Here is a 19,710-nt window from a genome sequence, read left to right on the forward strand (position 1 = left end):
CTTTCTCACCCAAGGTAGTTCCGGTTGGTCCTCTGGGTTCGTCAGTAGACCATATGCGATAGATAGAGTACGTAATAGATTCCCTGGTTTTACGCAAACCTGCTCAAATCTCGTTAGCACTCTATCGAAATCCTCTGGTTTCGACATGGAAGCCAGATAATGGTGTAATTGAATTGCTTGCCAAAATTTCAATCCATCTATATGGCTAGTTTAAAAAGTGTTACTAAATCCACAACAGTAAAGTCAGTCTGTGTATGTAGTAAAGCATGCTTGTTATACTCACTGAGGAACCTAAGGGGTTAACCCTCTGCTTGTGCAAAAAGGCTGTTTGATCCTGTCTTCTCTGATCCTCCTCTTCTTCCACAGTCCTCAATCCATCTGCTGATAGCATATAACCCTAGGAGGCACTCTGCACATGCTCAGTTTGGTGTGTATTGTTAGAGAGTTTTTTTTTGGGAGGGTGTGTGTGTGTGTGATCAGCACAGGGCCAATCAGCACTGTACAAACAGAGCGTCAGGGGTCATGCAGCCTCATAGGACAGTCAGAGGAGAACGAAAACTCCTCCTACAAGCTTTAATCAGTACTCGTCTGACACTGATAGATGTCACAAGACTGCTATATACTGCTAATGAGAAAAGGTATTTAGCAGTTTATATTTACTAAATCAATTGCATTTCCATGTTATGTGTACTGTGGGAGACTAGATAAACTGAAAGCAGGCTGCTGGGTTTAATAACACTTTAAGCTTCCTGTCATTAACATGCTATTAACATACAATGCAAAATGACCGCTTCTATAGCTTTAATCCCTATTGTGGATAAAGAGTGTTTAAATATAGTTTACAAATGATAATGAGATCTGCCAGTAAAGCACAGACAAGGTTTATTATAGGAATCATTCTATGCATCAAGATAAAAAACCTTCTGTGTGTAGCAGCTGCTCCAGCACCATACTTACCTGAGCCCCTCTCTATCCAGCGATGTCCACGAGTCCCTCGGTCATCTGGGACTCTCCTGATTGGCTGAAAGACAGCCACAGCACCATTAGCTCCTGCAGCTGTCAAAGTCAGTTAGCCAATCAGGAGAGAGAGGGGCGGGGCCAAACATCAGCTCTGTGTCTGAATGGACACACGGAGCTGCAGCTTCTTCTGCTTAAAGCGGAGTTCCGGCCACAAAATCGACATAATCGATTTTGCGGCCATCCGCTTGCTTTTCTTCACCTGAAAAGGAAATGGATAGTTAGGATTTTTTTTTTTTACTTACCTTGTTATTGTAGAAAGAAATACTCACCTTTCCTCCACTTCCTCCCTCGGTGGCCGCGGCCCGCGCCGTCACTTCCAGTTTGCAATGATTCCTGGGAGCTGAACGTCATCGCTCCCAGGAATCAATGCCACGGCACCGGATTGGACGAAAGAAAACGACTCGATTCCCCCATCCACACCCTCAATGTGGATGGGGGAATCCCTCCTACTGAGCTTTTGTATACTGACAGTGGGGAGATTTCCCCAGCATTAGAATACACTGATCAACACAGCCAGCTAACAACCAGCATGCCCATACATGGACTGAAATTCAGCCGGTCCCTTATGAACTGTCCCTTATGAGCCTAAAGTTTTTCAAGTTTTGAAATCCATCAATTCCCCATTCAAGCAAAACAGAGTGCATAGAGAAATGTAATTTACCAGCTCTTGTAGTCAGTATCCGCATAAGCAGTTGACTGGATGCATACGCCGTTAGGCTGACCTGCTGCTCTGACAAAACTTGATTGAAAAATCAAGCTGGGATGGGGGGGGGGGGTGTTTGCTGACAGGGTCAAAATATGAGAAGTGTATGGCTATTCCAACATCTCCAAGCTCCATGGTAGCCACAGACCATGTGGTACTTTCTCTGTGTCAATAATTTTCTTAATAAAGTTTATTCTTGTGGCTGTCATTGCTGCCCCTCTTAAAAGTTGTTGCGGTGGATTGTTTTTTAGAGGCATTTAACAGGTGGCTTGGAGGCGATATGTTTCCTCCTGGATGCTTGTTTTACTGTAACCCTTGAAAATCCGTAGCACCACTCCTCAAACAGGTGCATTACATGCGGTTGTAAGCCATCTGCAGTGTGACCCCAATTCACTAGATTGGTTCACATTTGGTGGCGGTAATGCCAGCAGAGCGCAAACTGCGGTATCATTTTTACCGAGCCACACCGTGACTGTGGCAGTGTGTACTAACAATCCAGGTGGCCATGTTAACTTGCGGCTGGGGTGTAAGGAGGCAGTAAATCCATAGCTTGAACGCCTTGTTTTACTGTCCCCTCTGCTGCTCTTGTAAACAAGACCTTAGAATAAAAATTCAACAAAGTATGCTTTATAGATGACATCACTTAATATGCAGTAAATACAAAGTCATAGCAGATTACTAGCTATTATAATAGGATTATGAGCTTAGTTATGGAGCATCAGCATCATTATTTTGCTGAAACCAAAGTCATTATAGCAGCACTGCACTGTAACTGGAATAAGCATGAAATGAAGGTTGATATCTATCAGACGTAGAGATGGTTGTGGTCAGCAAAAGATCATTTTTTACTCAAAAATTAACTTAACTCAACGTAATATTGATTTATGTGAAATTTATTGATAGGACCATTTAAAACAGAACTAAACTGCATATGAGCACCACAAACCAAAAACACTATTAAATTCATTTTTAATATCCAAAGCAGCCCCTGCCCTCCCTAATCCATCCATGTCTCCATGCTTTATTATGCTGGGAAATCCCCTTAAAAAACAGCCCCCAGCCTGTGGCCATCTTGAGTAAGGGCAAATTATTCTTGTAACATTTACTTCCAGGAATCCATCTGCCCCTAGCTTAGGTAGTAGGCAGGTGGGTATGCTTAGTTGAGAAAACCCCTCCTATCCTTTAGGCATGCAGGCAGGTGGGTATGCTTAGCTGAGAAAACCCCTCCTACCCTCCTGAAGACTCCTAAGATGTATGACATCATTTGCCTAGGCCTGGAAACCAGGAAGTAACTGAAGAAATGTAAAACAAGTTTATAAAAGTAAATATCATATACTTTCCTATCTTTTTACTGATGCTAATAGCATAAGGATTATAATCTATTATCCTAGTCGACAGTTAAGGACAGTATTGGATTTTCTCCATTTCATTATTATAAGCAGCAATGAATGCCTATCGCTGTTTGTCTGATATATATACCTGGTTCTTCAGGCTTGGGTGGAGGGGGAAGAATTTCCTCAAGGTCCTGGCGCTGCTGCGGTTGCTTTTCTTGAACCTCTGGAAGGGCTGCAATAGGGATCGGAGGGGCTGACTTCACTGGCGTTGTGGATTCTGGGGTTTCAAAGGCTTCTTCAGAGTCGGAGCTCCTGTACAGAAAGGAAATAATTATTATAAACGCCTTGTTTGATGGTCATCCCTCAGGTGTAACAGCCACGAGTGCACAACACGCTCATATATCAGCTCTTATATAATGGAAGCGGCACTATGTTACTGCTTGTTTTAGAAATATGAGAGTGACAGAGGTAATCTGGTATGCTGCTCCAGGCGTGGATAAAATGATTTAGCATTAGGCAGTTCTAACATTGGTGAGGTAATTTACAGCAGACAGTTTGAGCAAAACAAGGAAGCACAACTTTGTATTGCAGTGAGATGAGGTCTACATGACATGATTATAACCTTGGGGAAAATATATGTCTGAAACAAGAGGCGTTCCTCTAATACTTAGCATTTAAAGGAGAACTCAAGTCAACAGTCAAAATATGGAAACCATTGTGTAATGAAGTTAGCTGTACACCAGTGACTGCAGAAGACCCCCAAGATGGCTCCTGTGTGTTCCAACCACATATAAGACTTTGCGCCATCTAGTCAATTAATGCATCCTAAAAATGCATTGGCTAACTTTTTTTTCTGTGTTTCTTTTACCTTTTTTTAATATTGTTATTGTTCTTCACTTCCTATGTACCCTGCCGCGACGGGGTACATCATTTCCCCAAGTGATTTAGGCCCCCTCCTTCCCCCCGCTGCCTCCTGGGACCTGTGTGTGTCTCAGAAGAAGACGGGACCACTTAGCAAGAACACCGCGACTCGTGCGTGCGCAGTAAGAAACCAACTGTGAAGCCTGAAGGCTTCACTGCCGGTTTGCCTTAGTTGCAAAGCTAGCGCCTGCAAACCGGACTAATTGGTTGAGGTGCCGACATCATGGGAACCCTGCACAGGTAAGTGTTCTTATATTAAACGTTAGCAGCTACAGTATTTCTAGTTGCTGACTTTTTAATGTTTTTGTACAGGCTGGAACTCCGATTTAAGAAATTCTGCCCTCACTGCTAAGACTTATCGATTTAGAACCTCAACAACACACTAGCACTTTGGGGAGAGGAACAATACCTCTGTAGGCATGAAATGACATCTCTACTATATGTCACAGCCTGTGCTTGATGTTGTTTAAGGGGATAGTTTTCCTTTACCACAAAACTGCCTATGCAGATAAGAGGTGTCTGTAGATTAAAAAAAAAATGTGCAACTCTGATTAAAGTTGAATAAAGTTCTTGCTATAGGTGTAGGCCATTTACATACGTTATGAAGCCTGACTAGAATACTTCCAGGACGTTGCTAAGTACTCCCAGCAGGCTGCTAAGTGACGACTAGTCCTCAGCAGCATCCTGGGAGTACTTAGCAACTTCCTGGGAGTATTCCAGTCAGGTTTCATAAGGTATGTAAATGGCCTACCTATAGCAAGGGCTTTATACAACTTTAGTCAGAGCTGCGCAGTTTGTTTTTATATACCCCTTTTTAATATAGGCAGTTTTGTGGTACAGGTGAACTATTCTTTCAAGTACTTTGATACAGCAAACTTTTATGTAATTTATTATCTCCATGCAGTTTACATTGCACTTCCAACACCTCAAGGTTCACATTAGTGCCACTTTTGATGCGCCTTGAGTCACACAGAATCACATGAGAAGGGAAATACATTCAATGGTGCCTGTTCTAATCAATGCGGCTCAGCATTTGTGATAGTGGAAAAGGTTCCTGTGTTACTTTGGTGAGTGCGATTTGGCAACACAGAAATTCAAAAACAAAGACAAGTCGGAGGGAAAATTGCAGCAATACTGCATCGCAATAGTGTGAATCAAGCACCAGATCCAGATACAGTCTATTACATGATAAACATTACTTCTTTGTTGTATCTTTGAGCATACAGCCGCACCTGCAAGAAACTAATTTGGAACGTTCAACACATGCTTCTCTATGACTTATAACTACAGAAGAATATCAGGTATATTCATTTTATACATAGTTACATCGGTCCATTTTCTGAATGAATACAAAGCATTTTCTGACTAGATGAGGAGAGGCGGGACAGTGTCGCCACGTTCTCCACATCATCTAATTAGAGGATGCTTTGCATTCGTTCAGAGAATGTAAAAGCTCCTCTGAAAGGCACCTGTGCCAAGCGGCCGAGCTCCTATATTCATATTGAAGCAGGGCAGCCACTTGGCATGGGAACAGGAAGCATGTGGAGACGATTGGAGTAGTGGTGTCTATTTCAGTGATTTCCAGATTCTGGGGCATTGGTCAGATATGGTAAATCCATGGTTACATTGGTCCAAGCTGGACCAATGTAACCAGCTATAAAATATCCATGGAGTTCTTCCTTAACCAACTCTTTTCCAAGCCTATTCTGACACTTTGCTCCTACATGTAAAAATCTACTTTTTTTTTTTGCTATAAAATTACTTAGAACCCCCAAACATTATATATATTTTTTAGCAGAGACCCTAGAGAATAAAATGGTGTGTATTGCAATTTCTTATGTCACACAGTATTTGTGCAGCGGTTTTTTAAACTCAATTTTTTTGCGAAAAAAAAAACACATTCATGAATAAAAAAAAAAAAAAAAAATAATGTGAAAGATGATGTTATGTCGATTAAATAGATACCTAACATGTCACGCTTTAAAGTTGTGTCTGCCCATGGAATGGCGGAAAACGACAGCGCTTTGAATTCTCCATAGGCGACGCTTTAAACGCCTTTACAGGTTATCAGTTTAGAGTGGCACAGGAGGTATGGTGGTAGAATTATTGCTCTCGCTCTGACATTCGCGACAATACCTCACATGTGTGGTGCGATCACCTTTTACATATGCGTGTGGGAGTAGTGTATGTATTTGCTTTTTTTTTTTTTGTACAAACTTTATTGCTATCACAAGGGATGACCCCAAATCTCTCCTCTGGCCCACCCCCCATGCAGCCGATCGAACCGAAATTGGCCTGATCGGCTGCTTCTCTGGCCACTGGTGGCCAGGTAAACAAAGGGGCATAACTGAAAGTGATAAATACTCGTCGCTCCCGGTTTCAAGGGCTACAGAGAGAGGGGAACGATGTTAATTCCTCTCTCTCTGTCCAAGGCAGCCATTGCGATGGGACCGGAGAGCCCGGGAGAGGCGGCGGCGGGTAGGACCCCCTTCTGCCACCCACAAAAGTGATCGTGTGGCTAATTAGCCACTAAAGCCCCGTACACATGTACCAAATGTCGGCCGAACGATCGGCCGTCTTTTGTCCGGTGCTGTCCTGTCGGCTGAAAAGTGCCAAAGACTGCACATGAATTTTGTCGGCCAACAACAACCGACTGCAGAAGTGATGTCATGTGATGGTTAACTTTCCGTGTGTTTTTTCTTCTCTGAGCATGCCCAGTCTTGCTAATCTGCTGTTTGTCGGCCGAATTCTGTACTGACTGGCGAACAATCGGCCGTTCTGGTGACGGCCAACAAAAATTTTAAAGTCTGCACGCCAGATTCTGTTCGGCCGAAAATTCGCTGTCGGTTGTCGGAAGCATCATACTAACAAGCCGACAATCGGCCGATCGTTCGGCGGCCGAATATTTACGGCCGACAATCGCTACGTGTGTACGGGCCTTTAGATCACATCCGTCTTCTACAGAATCGCTGGCTGAAAATAATGGTATCAGGATGATGCCTGTAGGTGCACCCACCATCCCAGTATAACCACTGAAACCCACTGAAACGGGTACGTCCTTAGGTGAGAAGTGGTTAAAAATAACCAAGTACATACTGTATAACCTGAAATTCTTCTAAAATGTATTAGTCCCCCCTATAGCAGCTATACTCTTAGAAGACCACCCTCTCCCCCCCTTCCTTTATAGCTCTTCGTAAATGAGAGTAGAAACACTTATACACAAACTTTGAAAAATAAAAGCGCCCACAGAAGACGATATTAGCTCTATGGCAAGGCAGTGATACCAGGTTTCACCTCCAGGTGGGGCTGCAGACAAAATCTTAAAAAAAAGCAAGGAAGCAAAGCCATCTACTTAGTGCTCCTTTCACACTTGTGCAACCTAAGAATTGTGCGGTTTTGCTGCATTTATTTGCCGTGATTTTGCCATGATTCTGACTGGACTTGAAGCAATGCCTGTGTAAGCTTGAGGTCTCTGGACCTCAAAATGCACCAAAGTCAAACTAAAGCAGTGCAGGGACTACTTTGAAGTTGCTGCGATATGAACGATACTCATTGGAAATCACAGAGTAGGGCTTGTCTTGTGAGAAGTGGTTAAAAATAACCAAGTACATACTGTATAACCTGAAATTCTTCTAAAATGTATTAGTCCCCCCTATAGCAGCTATACTCTTAGAAGACCACCCTCTCCCCCCTTCCTTTATAGCTCTTCGTAAATGAGAGTGGAAACACTTATACACAAACTTTGAAAAATAAAAGCGCCCACAGAAGACGATATTAGCTCTATGGCAAGGCAGTGATACCAGGTTTCACCTCCAGGTGGGGCTGCAGACAAAATCTTAAAAAAAAGCAAGGAAGCAAAGCCATCTACTTAGTGCTCCTTTCACACTTGTGCAACCTAAGAATTGTGCGGTTTTGCTGCATTTATTTGCCGTGATTTTGCCATGATTCTGACTGGACTTGAAGCAATGCCTGTGTAAGCTTGAGGTCTCTGGACCTCAAAATGCACCAAAGTCAAACTAAAGCAGTGCAGGGACTACTTTGAAGTTGCTGCGATATGAACGATACTCATTGGAAATCACAGAGTAGGGCTTGTCTTGTGACTTTTCAGTCCCAAGTCGCAAGACAAGTCACACACGTGTGAAAGGGGCCTAAATCAACTTTTAACTCTCCCCTCAAAACATTTATTGATACAGAAATACCAACTGAATAACTGAAGATAAGCAATAATAGGAACTTCAAAGGAAATACTTGGGACTATATATACCCAGAATTACAATGAAACTATGTTATTGCATGACATGGCACCTCTGAAAAATAACAGCACCCACATAAGAAATTAGTTCTATGACAGAGCAGTGGTACCAGGTTTCACCTCCAGGTGGGGCTGCAGACAAAATGTTTAACTCAGTAAAGCAATGGAAATAAGTCATTGACCTGTACTTGAAGCAACTTTTAACCATTTTTCAATCCTCACATAAATGCCAATGGAATAATTGCAAATAAGCAATCACAGCAACTTGAAAGGAACAATTTTTAGGATTATGAATACCCAAAATTACAATGAAACTGTTATTGCATGACATGGCAAGTATAAAGTACTTTTATTCCACAATAGATATGGTATGATAAAATTAGGAGGGGAAATACTACACTTAATAATTATCTAAAGCAGAGAATAATTGGTTTATCGACCCTGATCGATCGCTCCTAGTATTTGTTAAGCAAATTCTGGTTGGATTCACCCACATTCTTGAATTCATTTACATTTGCCAATGTTGTTTTTTTTATAAATCCAGGGCTCAGTAGAATTCTTCCATATTGGAGTATATATAATATGTTAGGGCCCCTGGCTCCCATCAGTATTTAGTATTCATTGTTTTCAAGTAGCAAATCAATTGCCATTGATTCCTAAGGAGGACTTGACAAGCTTGCTCACTGCTGCACCCATCTGCCACCCCGCAAATGTGAATTTTAGCCAAAAATCTAAATTGTGGGGAAAGTTTATAGTGTACATGAACATGTAAGGGTGAATGTACCACAAATGTAGGTGAATGTGCCTAGATTGGCAATTTTAATAAAAGTCCTCTGAGGAGTCGTCTTCCCTTCCTCTGTTGCTTTCTTGACATAAGGGAATAATTATTTTAAAAAGCAGGTTAAAAGACAAAAATGTAAATGATTGTAGTTGTGCCAGCCAGCCAGCCAAAAACTGGTTAACAGGCTCTTTAATATCAATAGAAACTTCTAACCACATTGAGATTCCTTTGCACTATTCTATTATAACCCTCAACCCAACACCGTTCACTTCTTTTAGTGATCCATCCTCACGTATATGGTAGGAATGGAATATACATAGCATCACTATTATAAGAAGGGACAAGCTGCAGTAAAAGAATCCACCTGCTGGTGGAGCTGCAAGTGAAATTAAGAATGTTTTTTTTTTTTCAATAAAGTGGACCTTCTGTAATGTTCCGGTACCTTTGGTACCCTAAATTACACTTTCCACAAGTGTATGCGCCCTACCATTTACTTTTGGAAAGGTGCGCATACACCTTTAAGACTGGAGCTGTCATCACTCAGCGCCGGACTAGATGGCTATTTAAGGCGTCGGCTCTCACTCACATGTGTTCGTTCAAACACCCTTATCTGGATGCTAACCTTGCTTGAAGCTTCCATGCTTGCAAGCTTACTTCGCTGACGGAACCTCGCTGCGCTGATCCCTGTATCCCGCTACTGGATCATCCGCCTCTCCTGAACCACCCTTCGGCTGTATCGCTAATAGTGCTAAGTACCCCGCAGGGGAATTCTCTATAAACTTATACTAAGCTTACACTATCTAGCTCTGCATAGTAGAGACTGTTTATCACATCTGCATAAACTAGATTGCTAGCTCTTGAGACTACTGCTACTTTTCTGCACTGGGTTGATCTCTTTTGTATGTCCACCTGCTATTCTATCATCTGCTATCATACAACATTGTTAAACCTTCCTGCATCCATCTGCTACTGTCTCACCTTCAAGTGTCTATCACCTACCACCTCCACTCAACCTATCCCTCAAACCCTTATCATTGTGTTACCACATATATAAAGTCACTCTAGGAACCAGCTTGCTAATTGTGTGTATTTACTGGCTGAAATAAGACCTTCCACACATGATGAGTCATTGAGGTTGGGAATGGTATCTCAGCATATCTCTTACATGACAACTGACGTGGAACTATTTCTGCAGCTGAAAATCCACACCATATAAGAAACGCAGGAGCGTTACACCTTCATCCTAAAGGTCATGTTATGTTGCCCTGCCTCCTCCTCCTCCTCCCTCTCTCAAAATTAGACCTATTTATATTTTTAACATAATGTCTTTTTTTGTGTGCGGCATATAGGTCATAAAACTATTAATAAATGCTGTATTACATGCTGTTCATACTCACTGAGTCACTATGGGATTTGTTTTTTGCATTCTGCAAAAAACTTGGTTGATCCTTCTGCTCTCTATCTCCACCTTCTGTCCATGTCCTCAATTCAGCTAGGGATTTTGCAGCTGCGGTGGAAACTCTGCACATGCTCAGTTTTCAATGAGTTTCTATGCTGAGCATTTCATCACTATCACATCTGAGCAGCCCATGTGACTGTAGAGTCACACATGTGGGCGTATCCATATCCGTAGCCCATTCTCTCCCTCCTCCTCCATGCCCACTAACCAGCGAAACACAGTGGGGACAGGATATTACATTTAGATTGATGGAGGCTTCACCTCCCTCCTAATTCTAAGACAAAGGCTAGAGGGGTGCGACAGCCTCTGACTGGCAAAATTATGCCAACACCATTTTATTTACACAAAATAATAAAGATTTAATTAAAAAAATGTATTTGTATGCCAATCTAGAACCGTTTATTGATATAAATTATTTCTTTTTACCAGCTGCAGAGGACTAGAAGCTCCTTCTGCTTATGTTTCCCTGCAGACAGGCTGGGAGAGATCTGGGTAATGTGACAGCTGTATATCGATTAGGAAAAAGGTATGTTTTTTTAAATTAAAATAATTACAGTGCCATCATCCACATACAGAAATAGAAGGGACAATGGAAGTTAAACAGTGTGTGTTTAGTATCAGTTTAAGAACCACTCACCTTGCCTGAACCTAAATGAAAAGGAATATTTAGATTATACTCTGTCAGGTTTTAGGCTCCATTCACATATAGGCGCCTCGGATCGCAGGCAGAATTGTCGCGATTCTGCCCGTGAACCCTAACGAATGCACGTCGTGGGACGCCCGCATGATCTCCGTGACTTGCAATGGCACCCCAAACGCAGGGCGATTTTGCCTGATGAATCGCGGTAAAATTGCGCAAAAAGAATCGCAGGGCCCCTTTAGCCCAAAAAAAGTACTAGAACTCCATTTGGGCGATAGGTATCCCCCGATTCTGTTTTTGCGCGATTTTACCGCAATTTGTTGGGAGATGATCGTGGCTAAATTGTGCCAAGTTTAGGATGCAATTGCAAGTCACAGGAATCACAGGGGTGTCCCGCGACTTGCAATGGTTTGGAACGCAGGTAGAATTGCAGCAATTCTGCCTGCGATCCGAGACGCCTATATGTCAATGGAGCCTTAGATCATTTGCAATGTATTAGTGTTCTAAAGAGTCAGATACTAGCATGAGATGACAAAAAATGCTGTTTGGAATAACTGGGCCTTGCAGTGGTTAACTCCCAAGTTCTTTTTTTACCAATCACTCCCTATTATCAGTAGAAGAGGGTGCAGTCTTAGTACCCTTTGTTCACTACCTTTTATTTGTTCATCTGTCAAAAAGTAGTAGGGAATAATTTAAAAAAGGTCAAGTAGATCTCACATTGCCTCAACAAAAGTTCTATAAATGTACAGGTAGCAAAAAGGTGTCTACAGACTTCAATCTATCATTAATGGGCACCATCAAATATGAGCAGATACCACCAGCTGGCCAATCTTAGAAATTATTTAAAAAATGCAATTATTTTGTACTGTCAGGGTTCTACAAGTATTTTTATGAGAGTTTAGTTCTACTCAAACATTATTGACTTGTCAAACTAAATGTTGGTGTATGGATAGGCTGTCAGACTTGGGTGTTCGAGGGTGGTCCGGCCTGTGTATCAAAGCCCCCTCTTGTATCTCCTGGACAACTTAAGTTATAATTCAAAATGTGTATGTTCCCTGATCTGTGGTTCCCTAATAATATATTTTCCATTATCCAATTCTACAATTTCTAAAAGGCTAAACCTGCTACAGCCTACTGGTAACCTTACCCTGGTTCACCACCAATGGATTAGAACTAGCACGGACATAAGTGAGATTATCCAGTAACAGCTTGTGCCAGTACAGCTAACAGGATAACGACATAAAATGCCACATGTGAGAAGATTTTACACATTATTAGGTTTCCACACAATGAAGTAACTGGTACAGAATAGTAATAAGAGGTATAAAATGAAGGCTATACTGCTTGCTGAATATTTCCGTGTTCACATAAAATGAAAGACCTTGTAAAGAGATCATTCGTTGGCATACATCAGTCAGTACAAGCATTGGCTCTCTGAGGCTAGAGATAACGTTACATACTAGCATTGTCACCACATAGAGAATGTGTATTATAAAGATAAAGACCCAGGAAAAGGAGATACATTTGGTAACTGTGCCTCGGGGCTGTAATTCAAGCTGAATCAGTATGAATTGAACAGGATATAAGGAAAAAACCTGTCAGACTGGCAATTCCACGTACAATGTAATTGTCCAAGCTTGGGTTTCCCAACACCATCTTTAGGGACAGCCAACAGTGTATGCCAAAGAATAGAGGAGGTGTTGCTCATGACATATTTTTAAAGAGCAAGATACAGAATGAAGAGTAGGAAAAGACAATTACTTTGGTTTTGTCAAGCTTGCCATACATCAGTAGAATTTTGTTGGAAATTTTCCATAATCAGAACGTTCCTTCAATTTTCTAATAGTTAGTGGGGTCAAATCAAAGTTCATTTTCGCCGTGGTGACAAGAAAATGCGAAGGATCAGAATGGACATTTTTTCTCAAAAGGATGAAAGTCTAACTGTAAATGAGGTTTTCCTTCAGAACAAATCATTGTTTGGGTGGGCCAAAGAAAAGGGGAGGTTGGTGTTGCTCTTGACATAATTTAAAGTGGATCTTCAGTTTCCGTTTCAACTTCCTTCTATTAGCATTCTCTCCCCCTCTTTATGTACCAATGGAAAAAAAAAAAAAACTTTTATAGCTCCAAATACTTTTTTTTTACATAGTTCATGTCCACTTTCCGATTCCCCTGCCTAGGCAAATGACGTGTACTCTACTCCTTTTGATTCCTAGGATATTTTCGTCAGAAATCCTAAGAGTCTCCTGACTTTTTTTTGTTTTGCTTTTATTGTGAGGGGAGGCAAGCTGGTGGAGGGCAGAGAAAAGCTGGAGGAGGGCAGGCAGAGATGGGCAGAGGATGGACGGAGACAACGTTTAGTGCGCAAGCGAGCACTGCGATGTGTACTGCTGTACTGTGCATGCACGGATTCGCTATGTACTGCACATGCATGGATTCACAGAGGGCGGAGAAGCGTCATGGATTCCTCAATAAACTGGGGGCGCTGGCTTTAGCTGCCCTCAGGTAAAATGGCTGCAGTGACATAAATGGTGAGTCAGTGTAACTATAGCCTGCTTTTTACATTGAAAAATGGCAGATTAAGGAAAATTAAGTAGATAAATTACATAAAAATGTATACATGCTGCATGTTCTTTTTTCAAAATTTTTGTGGTGTGACTGAAGTTCCACTTTAAGGAGCAGAATACTGAAAGAAGACTAGGCAAAGACTATTATGTTGGTTTTCTTAAGATCATCGGGATAATTTTGTTCACAATTTTTCATAATAGGAATGTTCGTTCAATTCTCTAATAGTTGGTAGAGTCCAAACAATGTTCATTTTTGACCATAGTAATGAGAAAATGCGAAGGAACAGGATGGAATATATTTCTCAAAATTATTGAAATTTTAACCGTAAATGTTGTTTTCGTTCAAGAAAAATCATACATTCTGTAGCCACAAAAAGAAACCTTAGTGTGGCTGGGATTTTATTCAAGTACCAGGTCTGGATGAAATTTTAAGGGCTTTGATGAAATTTGATTTAAAAAAGAAAATGTGAAAATTTGATTTGAAAATTAAATTTCCATTTGATAATGAACTTAGTTGACTCAATGATGGCAAGATTAAAGCTCTGATGAACATTTTCTGAGAATTTCTGTATGAACGTTCAGATGGGATTCCACTAGTGCATGGCCAGCCTAACAAAGAGGGTACATATTATGTTATAATGTTATAAGATGCCCTGTAAGAACTAAGGACATAGGCAAAGAATGTAAATATGTGTAGGCGAAGATCATAGCAATAATTATAGGGACACAGAACACACAGCATCAACTACATTTTTGTTTCCTTTAAATCTGAGCTCTTTCACGACTACTTTCAGGAGTTACATATCTCCAGCCCGCTTACACACAGCCAGAAATCCATGCCCCGTAAATAACTCTAGCCCCAGGGAGCTATTGTCTGACTTCCATGCAGGGCCGGTACAAGGGGTGGGCGGAAGGGACGGGTGCCCTGGGCGGTACCATTTGCTAGAGGAGGGGGGGCGCAGGTGAAGTGCCCGCAGAATACACTGTTTGTGTATGACTGTACACTACATCATCCGCTACATAGCTGCAATGATGTGCCGAGTGCGCCCCTGCACTCGGCACAAGCCTAGAACAGCAGAGCCAAAGTCCTTCCCTTCTCTGTCAGAAGAGACACTCCCCCTGACACAGGCGCCGGCTTGGCGTGACGTCACTGAGATGCCGGCGCCGGCGGGATGGGAGAGGGCTCAGAGGAGCAGAGTGTGCTACCCAGGGCTGCCGGAGGAGCGCGAAGAGGAACCGAGTTCGTATGGCATAAGTAAGCAATACCTCTTTGGATTGTATGGGGAGGAGGAGAGAGGCTGAGGCTGTGGGGTGGTTAATTGCCAATGATATTTATAATATGCAGCATGAGGGGGTAATGTATTTCCACTGGTCATTGACGCATTAGTGACCGACCAATGGCTGTTAATTAACCCCTATTTGCTGCATTAGTGGAACCAGTGTTAGTGTTAACACTGACACTGGTGCCACTAATGCAGCACATAGGGGTTAATTAACAGCCATTGGTCGGTCACTAATGCGTCAATGACCAGTGGAAATACATTACCCCCTCATGCTGCATATTATAAATATCATTGGCAATTAACCACTTGCTGACCCGTCGAGGTATATGTACTGTGATGGGGCGTACGTCCCTTCCTATTTCAGGGTTTCTTGCGCATGCTCCCACCCACCTACTCCCCTGTGATTTGACACAGAAAGAGACTGTCAGCAGATGTCAGCCAATGATTCATGGCTGAGACCTGCTGATCGGCTGTGTCAAATCACAGCCCAGAGCTCTGTGTTGACAATACAGGGCTCTTTACAGAGGGAATGATCGCTTTTTTTTTTCTTTTCCCTGCAAAGCAGAGAAAATAAAGAAATTGATCTGTAGTAAAAAGCAGCACACATTACACATAGTTAGGCACACAATTAACCCCTTGATTGCCCCTAGATGTTAACCCCTTCTTAGCCGGTGTCATTAGTACAGTGACAGCGTATAGTATTATCACTGATCACTGTATTAGTGTCACTGGTAATGTGGCAGTTAGTCAGTTCCCACAAAGTGTCAGTGTCACGATCACAGTCCCACTCTTAGGCCCCTTTCACACAAACTATCCAATCCGATCTGCCTGTCAGTTTTTCAGGCGGATCGGATCCTCCATGCATCCCAATGGGGGAGCGGATGTCAGGGGAGACCTCTCCGCTGCTATCCGCTTCCGATCCTATCCGTGAAATCTGGACGGATGGAAACCCTACTTTCCATCCTTCCAGCAGATTGGATCGGATGAGAATGGACAGGCGGAGACGGAGCGGTCATCCGCCTACTCAGCGGGGATCTGCGGATCGTCCCCCACTGAGCAGAACGGACTCTGTCGGTGGATGCGGACCGCGTGAAAGGACCCTAAGTTGCTGATCACCACCATTTCTAGTATATATAAAAAATTCCATTATATATCTTGTTTGTAGGCATTTTAGCTTTCACACAAACACATTAATATACACTTATTTTTTTACTAAAGACAGCAGATTTTGTTTTGGTCTAAGTTTTGGAAGAATTTTTTATTTTTTTTGGATGTTTTATAGCAGAAAGTAAACATTTTATTTATTTTTTTCAAATTTGTTTTTTTATTTTTTTATTCACATAAAAGCTAACACAATCTAGTGGTGTGCAAATACCCCCAAAAGAAAGCTTTTTTTTTTGTGTAAAAAAATACATACATTTTGTTTGGGTACAGCATTGCATGATGGGGGTAAAATCCTCTAGAGCTCAAGTGGTTAATTAACCTCCCAGAGAGTTAACCACTCCAGCCAGTTCACATGGGGATTGCAGACACTGCCATTAATGCTGGGGGTTATTAAATAAGCTAGCACCATTGCTGGGGATCATTGTTGCAGAAACTGATGCGAATGCTGTGGATTATTATTGCGTAAATTGGCTGCTGTTTAAAGTATTTTCTTGTTTTGAAATTTTTGAAATACACTGAATCTTTCTTTACATCTGAGGGGGGCGCAGTTTGCCATATTCGCCCTGGGCACCAAATGACCTTGTCCCGGCACTGCTTCCATGTGCTCTACATGCCCTAATGATTTCCTAATTGAGCTCAGGGCATATGTGTGGGAAAGTCGAATTAATATCAAAGTATATGTTTATGAGCGTGGCCCTGGAAGCATCAGCTCAACCAAAACCAAATCTCCCAAGATATCACCATGACTTTGCAGCCCCTTCTGGTTTGCAGGCTTTCCCAGAGTAGACCTGTATAATTTCCATCCATTTGAAGATCAATGCTTGCTGTCAGTCCCATTAATTCTCCTTTATTATGTACAGAGCAATCAGTTTAAAGAATCTGAACACCAGGCAAACGGGATTTTGATGGTGGTTGCAATGGAGAAGGGGGAAGAGTTGGAGCAATAAGTATAAGGTGGTAAGGGGGTGGACTCTACACAGACCCTGTGACTCTGTCTTGAATGGGCAAGGTGACAAGGTCTCTTTGATCATTTGTGGATTGGGGATGAGTAACTATAAGATTTGGAGGGGGGGGGGGGGTTTGGGACAGGAGACCCTACAAAACATGTGTAACTGTTAGGCCTCATGCACACGGGGTGTTAAAAAAAAAATGAGCTGCAAAGCCAGTACAGACGTCAAAGCGGCTGTAAAAACATGGTTTTAGAAGCATTTTGCATTGGCGGTAATGCGTGTTTAGCTGCGTTAGCGTTTAGCAGCATTTCTCTGCCCTCTTCTATTTTCCACTATAAATCCACAGCTTAAAAAAAGGCTTGATGCAGCTTAACGCTGTATCAGATGTTTTTACAGCTATAATACTGCTTTCAGAACGCACTGGGTTTTTTTTTGCTGCTTGAAAACACCTTTGCCACTTATAGCTCCTAAAAGCCTATGTGTGCATGAAAAAACATGGAGAGGCATTTTTAAGACGTAAAAAGAAAACGCCTCCTAAAAGCAGCAGGAAAAACGTCCTGTGTGCATGAGGCCTTATCATTTAAAGTTGGAGTTGGACATCAGGTAGGTATTATCAAAACACCAGTTAATTAAGCTACTGTGTAAATTCATTACAAATCATTGTATGTATTTAAAAAACAGCAAGTATTTATATTAGTTTTCTGCAATTTCCTACAAACCAGTATTAATGCTGGCCATACCTTATGGTTCAAACTCATTTTCGAAAAACAAACACTTGGCCGTGAGAGCAAACGATCGTGCCATCATGTAATGACTGATAAATCGTTCAATGGACATAAATTAATCAGTGTTTTTGTTAGTTTTTCACATATACCTAGTGCAAACAGATTGGACAAGAAACACATTAACCTTTCAATCTATCGTTCATTCGGCAGAAAATTTCCAAACAAGTCTTTCAATTACCGATTTGTACTCATTAACTGGCTGAAAAAAACAAACAAACTGTCTTAACCACTTGCCGACCAGTCACTGGGACTGTACTGCGGCAAAGTGGCTCAATTCCGTCCAGCGACGTAGACCTACGTTGCTGGACTCCTCCCCTTCTGGGCAGCGCTCGCGCGCCGCCGGAGGCTCGCTCCCGCTGTGTTCAGTCACAGCGGGAGTCAGGCCACAGGAGGAGCAGCGGCGATCGCCGCTGCTCTTCCCCGATCGGCGAGGAATCGAGTCTGGAGATCCGCCCGCTTGTGTAAATCTCCTAAGTGACAAACAGAGACAGATTGCAGGGTTCAGCATAGCTGAACATGCGATCTGTCCCTGTGTCACTCAGTCACCTCCCCCCACACACGTTAGTAAGCACTAAGCATACATTAACCCCTCCCTCTCCAATAAAATTAACCCCTTCCCTGCCAGTGTCATTTTTACAGTAACAGTGCATATATATAGCACTGATTACTGCAGTAATGTCATTGGTACCCCCAAAAGTGTCAAAAATGTCAGTCAAGGGTCAGATCTGTCCGCCGCAATGTCACAGTCCTGCAAAAAAAATCGCAGATCGCCGCCATTATTCGTAAAAAAAACCCACCAAAAATGACAGAAATCTTTCCCTTAGTTAGTAAACGCAATAACTTTTGCGCAAACCAATCAAAATACGCTTATTGTGATTTTTTTTTACCAAACATAGGTAGCAGAAAACAAATTGGCCAAAAATTTTAAAAAATTTAGATTTTTAAATTTTTTTGGGGGGGAATTTCATATAAAAAAAATGTGAAAAATATTGTTATTTTTTCAAAATTTACGCTCTTTTTTTGTTTATAGCGCAATAAGTAAAAATCGCACAGGTGATCAAATACCACCAAAAGAAAGCTCTGTTTGTGGGAAAAAAAGAACGTAAATTTCGTTTGGGTATGGCGTCGCAGGACCGCGTAATTGTCAGTTAAAGTCGCACAGTGCCGAATCGCAAAAAGTGGCCTGGACGTAAGACAGCAAAATCCTCCGGTGGTAAAGTGGTTAATGACCGAATTTCGGCCGATTTTACGTAGTGTATGGCCACCATTAGGTTGGAATTAAGAAGCCCAGCCCTAGTAGATTTCCGCCTCCAATGCATTTCACAGTCCTGGTAATCTAACAATGGTTGCCTACTGGTAAGAGAAGATAACTAAGTGTGTAAAGTGGCGATCTCATCAATGTGCTGCTAAGCCCTTATTGTCCAACCAGAAGAATGGGTTGAGCGATGACCAAGCTTAGAGGAGAAGTATTGGTTTTAAAAAAATAAACATACATACTCACATCCTTGCTGCAGCATCTGTGCGATGGATGCTGCAGCTGTCCCACATTGGCTCCAAGAGCGAGAACTGGGTGATCAGTTCTCATTCTGCTCTAAGCTGACAGCAGTGACGGTCAGTCACTGCTCTCTGCTCTGCTCCTCCAGCACTTACTGGAGTGCCAGGCTGGGGAGGGGGATGGGTACATTTGGCTCCGGCTCTCAGAAAGACAGAGTGAGCTGTCAGTTAGGCAGCAGGTGGATCCCAACAATATTTTGGGATCTTTCCTGAGCCTGGCATGGCTCTGCCCCTATCAGCTCATAGCAAGCTAAGTCTGGGTCACAGGAGTACCAAAGTAAATGTACTCCTGTGACCCAC

The 19,710-nt window shown here is 42.2% G+C and overlaps 1 protein-coding gene across 1 annotated transcript in view; it reads right to left on the reverse strand.

Annotated features, from left to right (window-relative positions):
- The window catches only part of TACC2 (transforming acidic coiled-coil containing protein 2), a 229,261-nt gene that overhangs the window by 70,106 nt on the left and 139,445 nt on the right, over positions 1 to 19,710 (reverse strand). The window contains exon 6 of the mRNA XM_082268876.1: positions 3,203 to 3,369. Within this exon, the coding sequence (XP_082125002.1) occupies positions 3,203 to 3,369 (167 nt within the window). The remainder of the gene's footprint in view (positions 1 to 3,202; positions 3,370 to 19,710) is intronic.

Source organism: Pelophylax lessonae (assembly GCF_965119305.1).
Source record: "Pelophylax lessonae genome assembly, chromosome: 9".
In the NCBI taxonomy this organism is placed as follows: domain Eukaryota; kingdom Metazoa; phylum Chordata; class Amphibia; order Anura; family Ranidae; genus Pelophylax; species Pelophylax lessonae.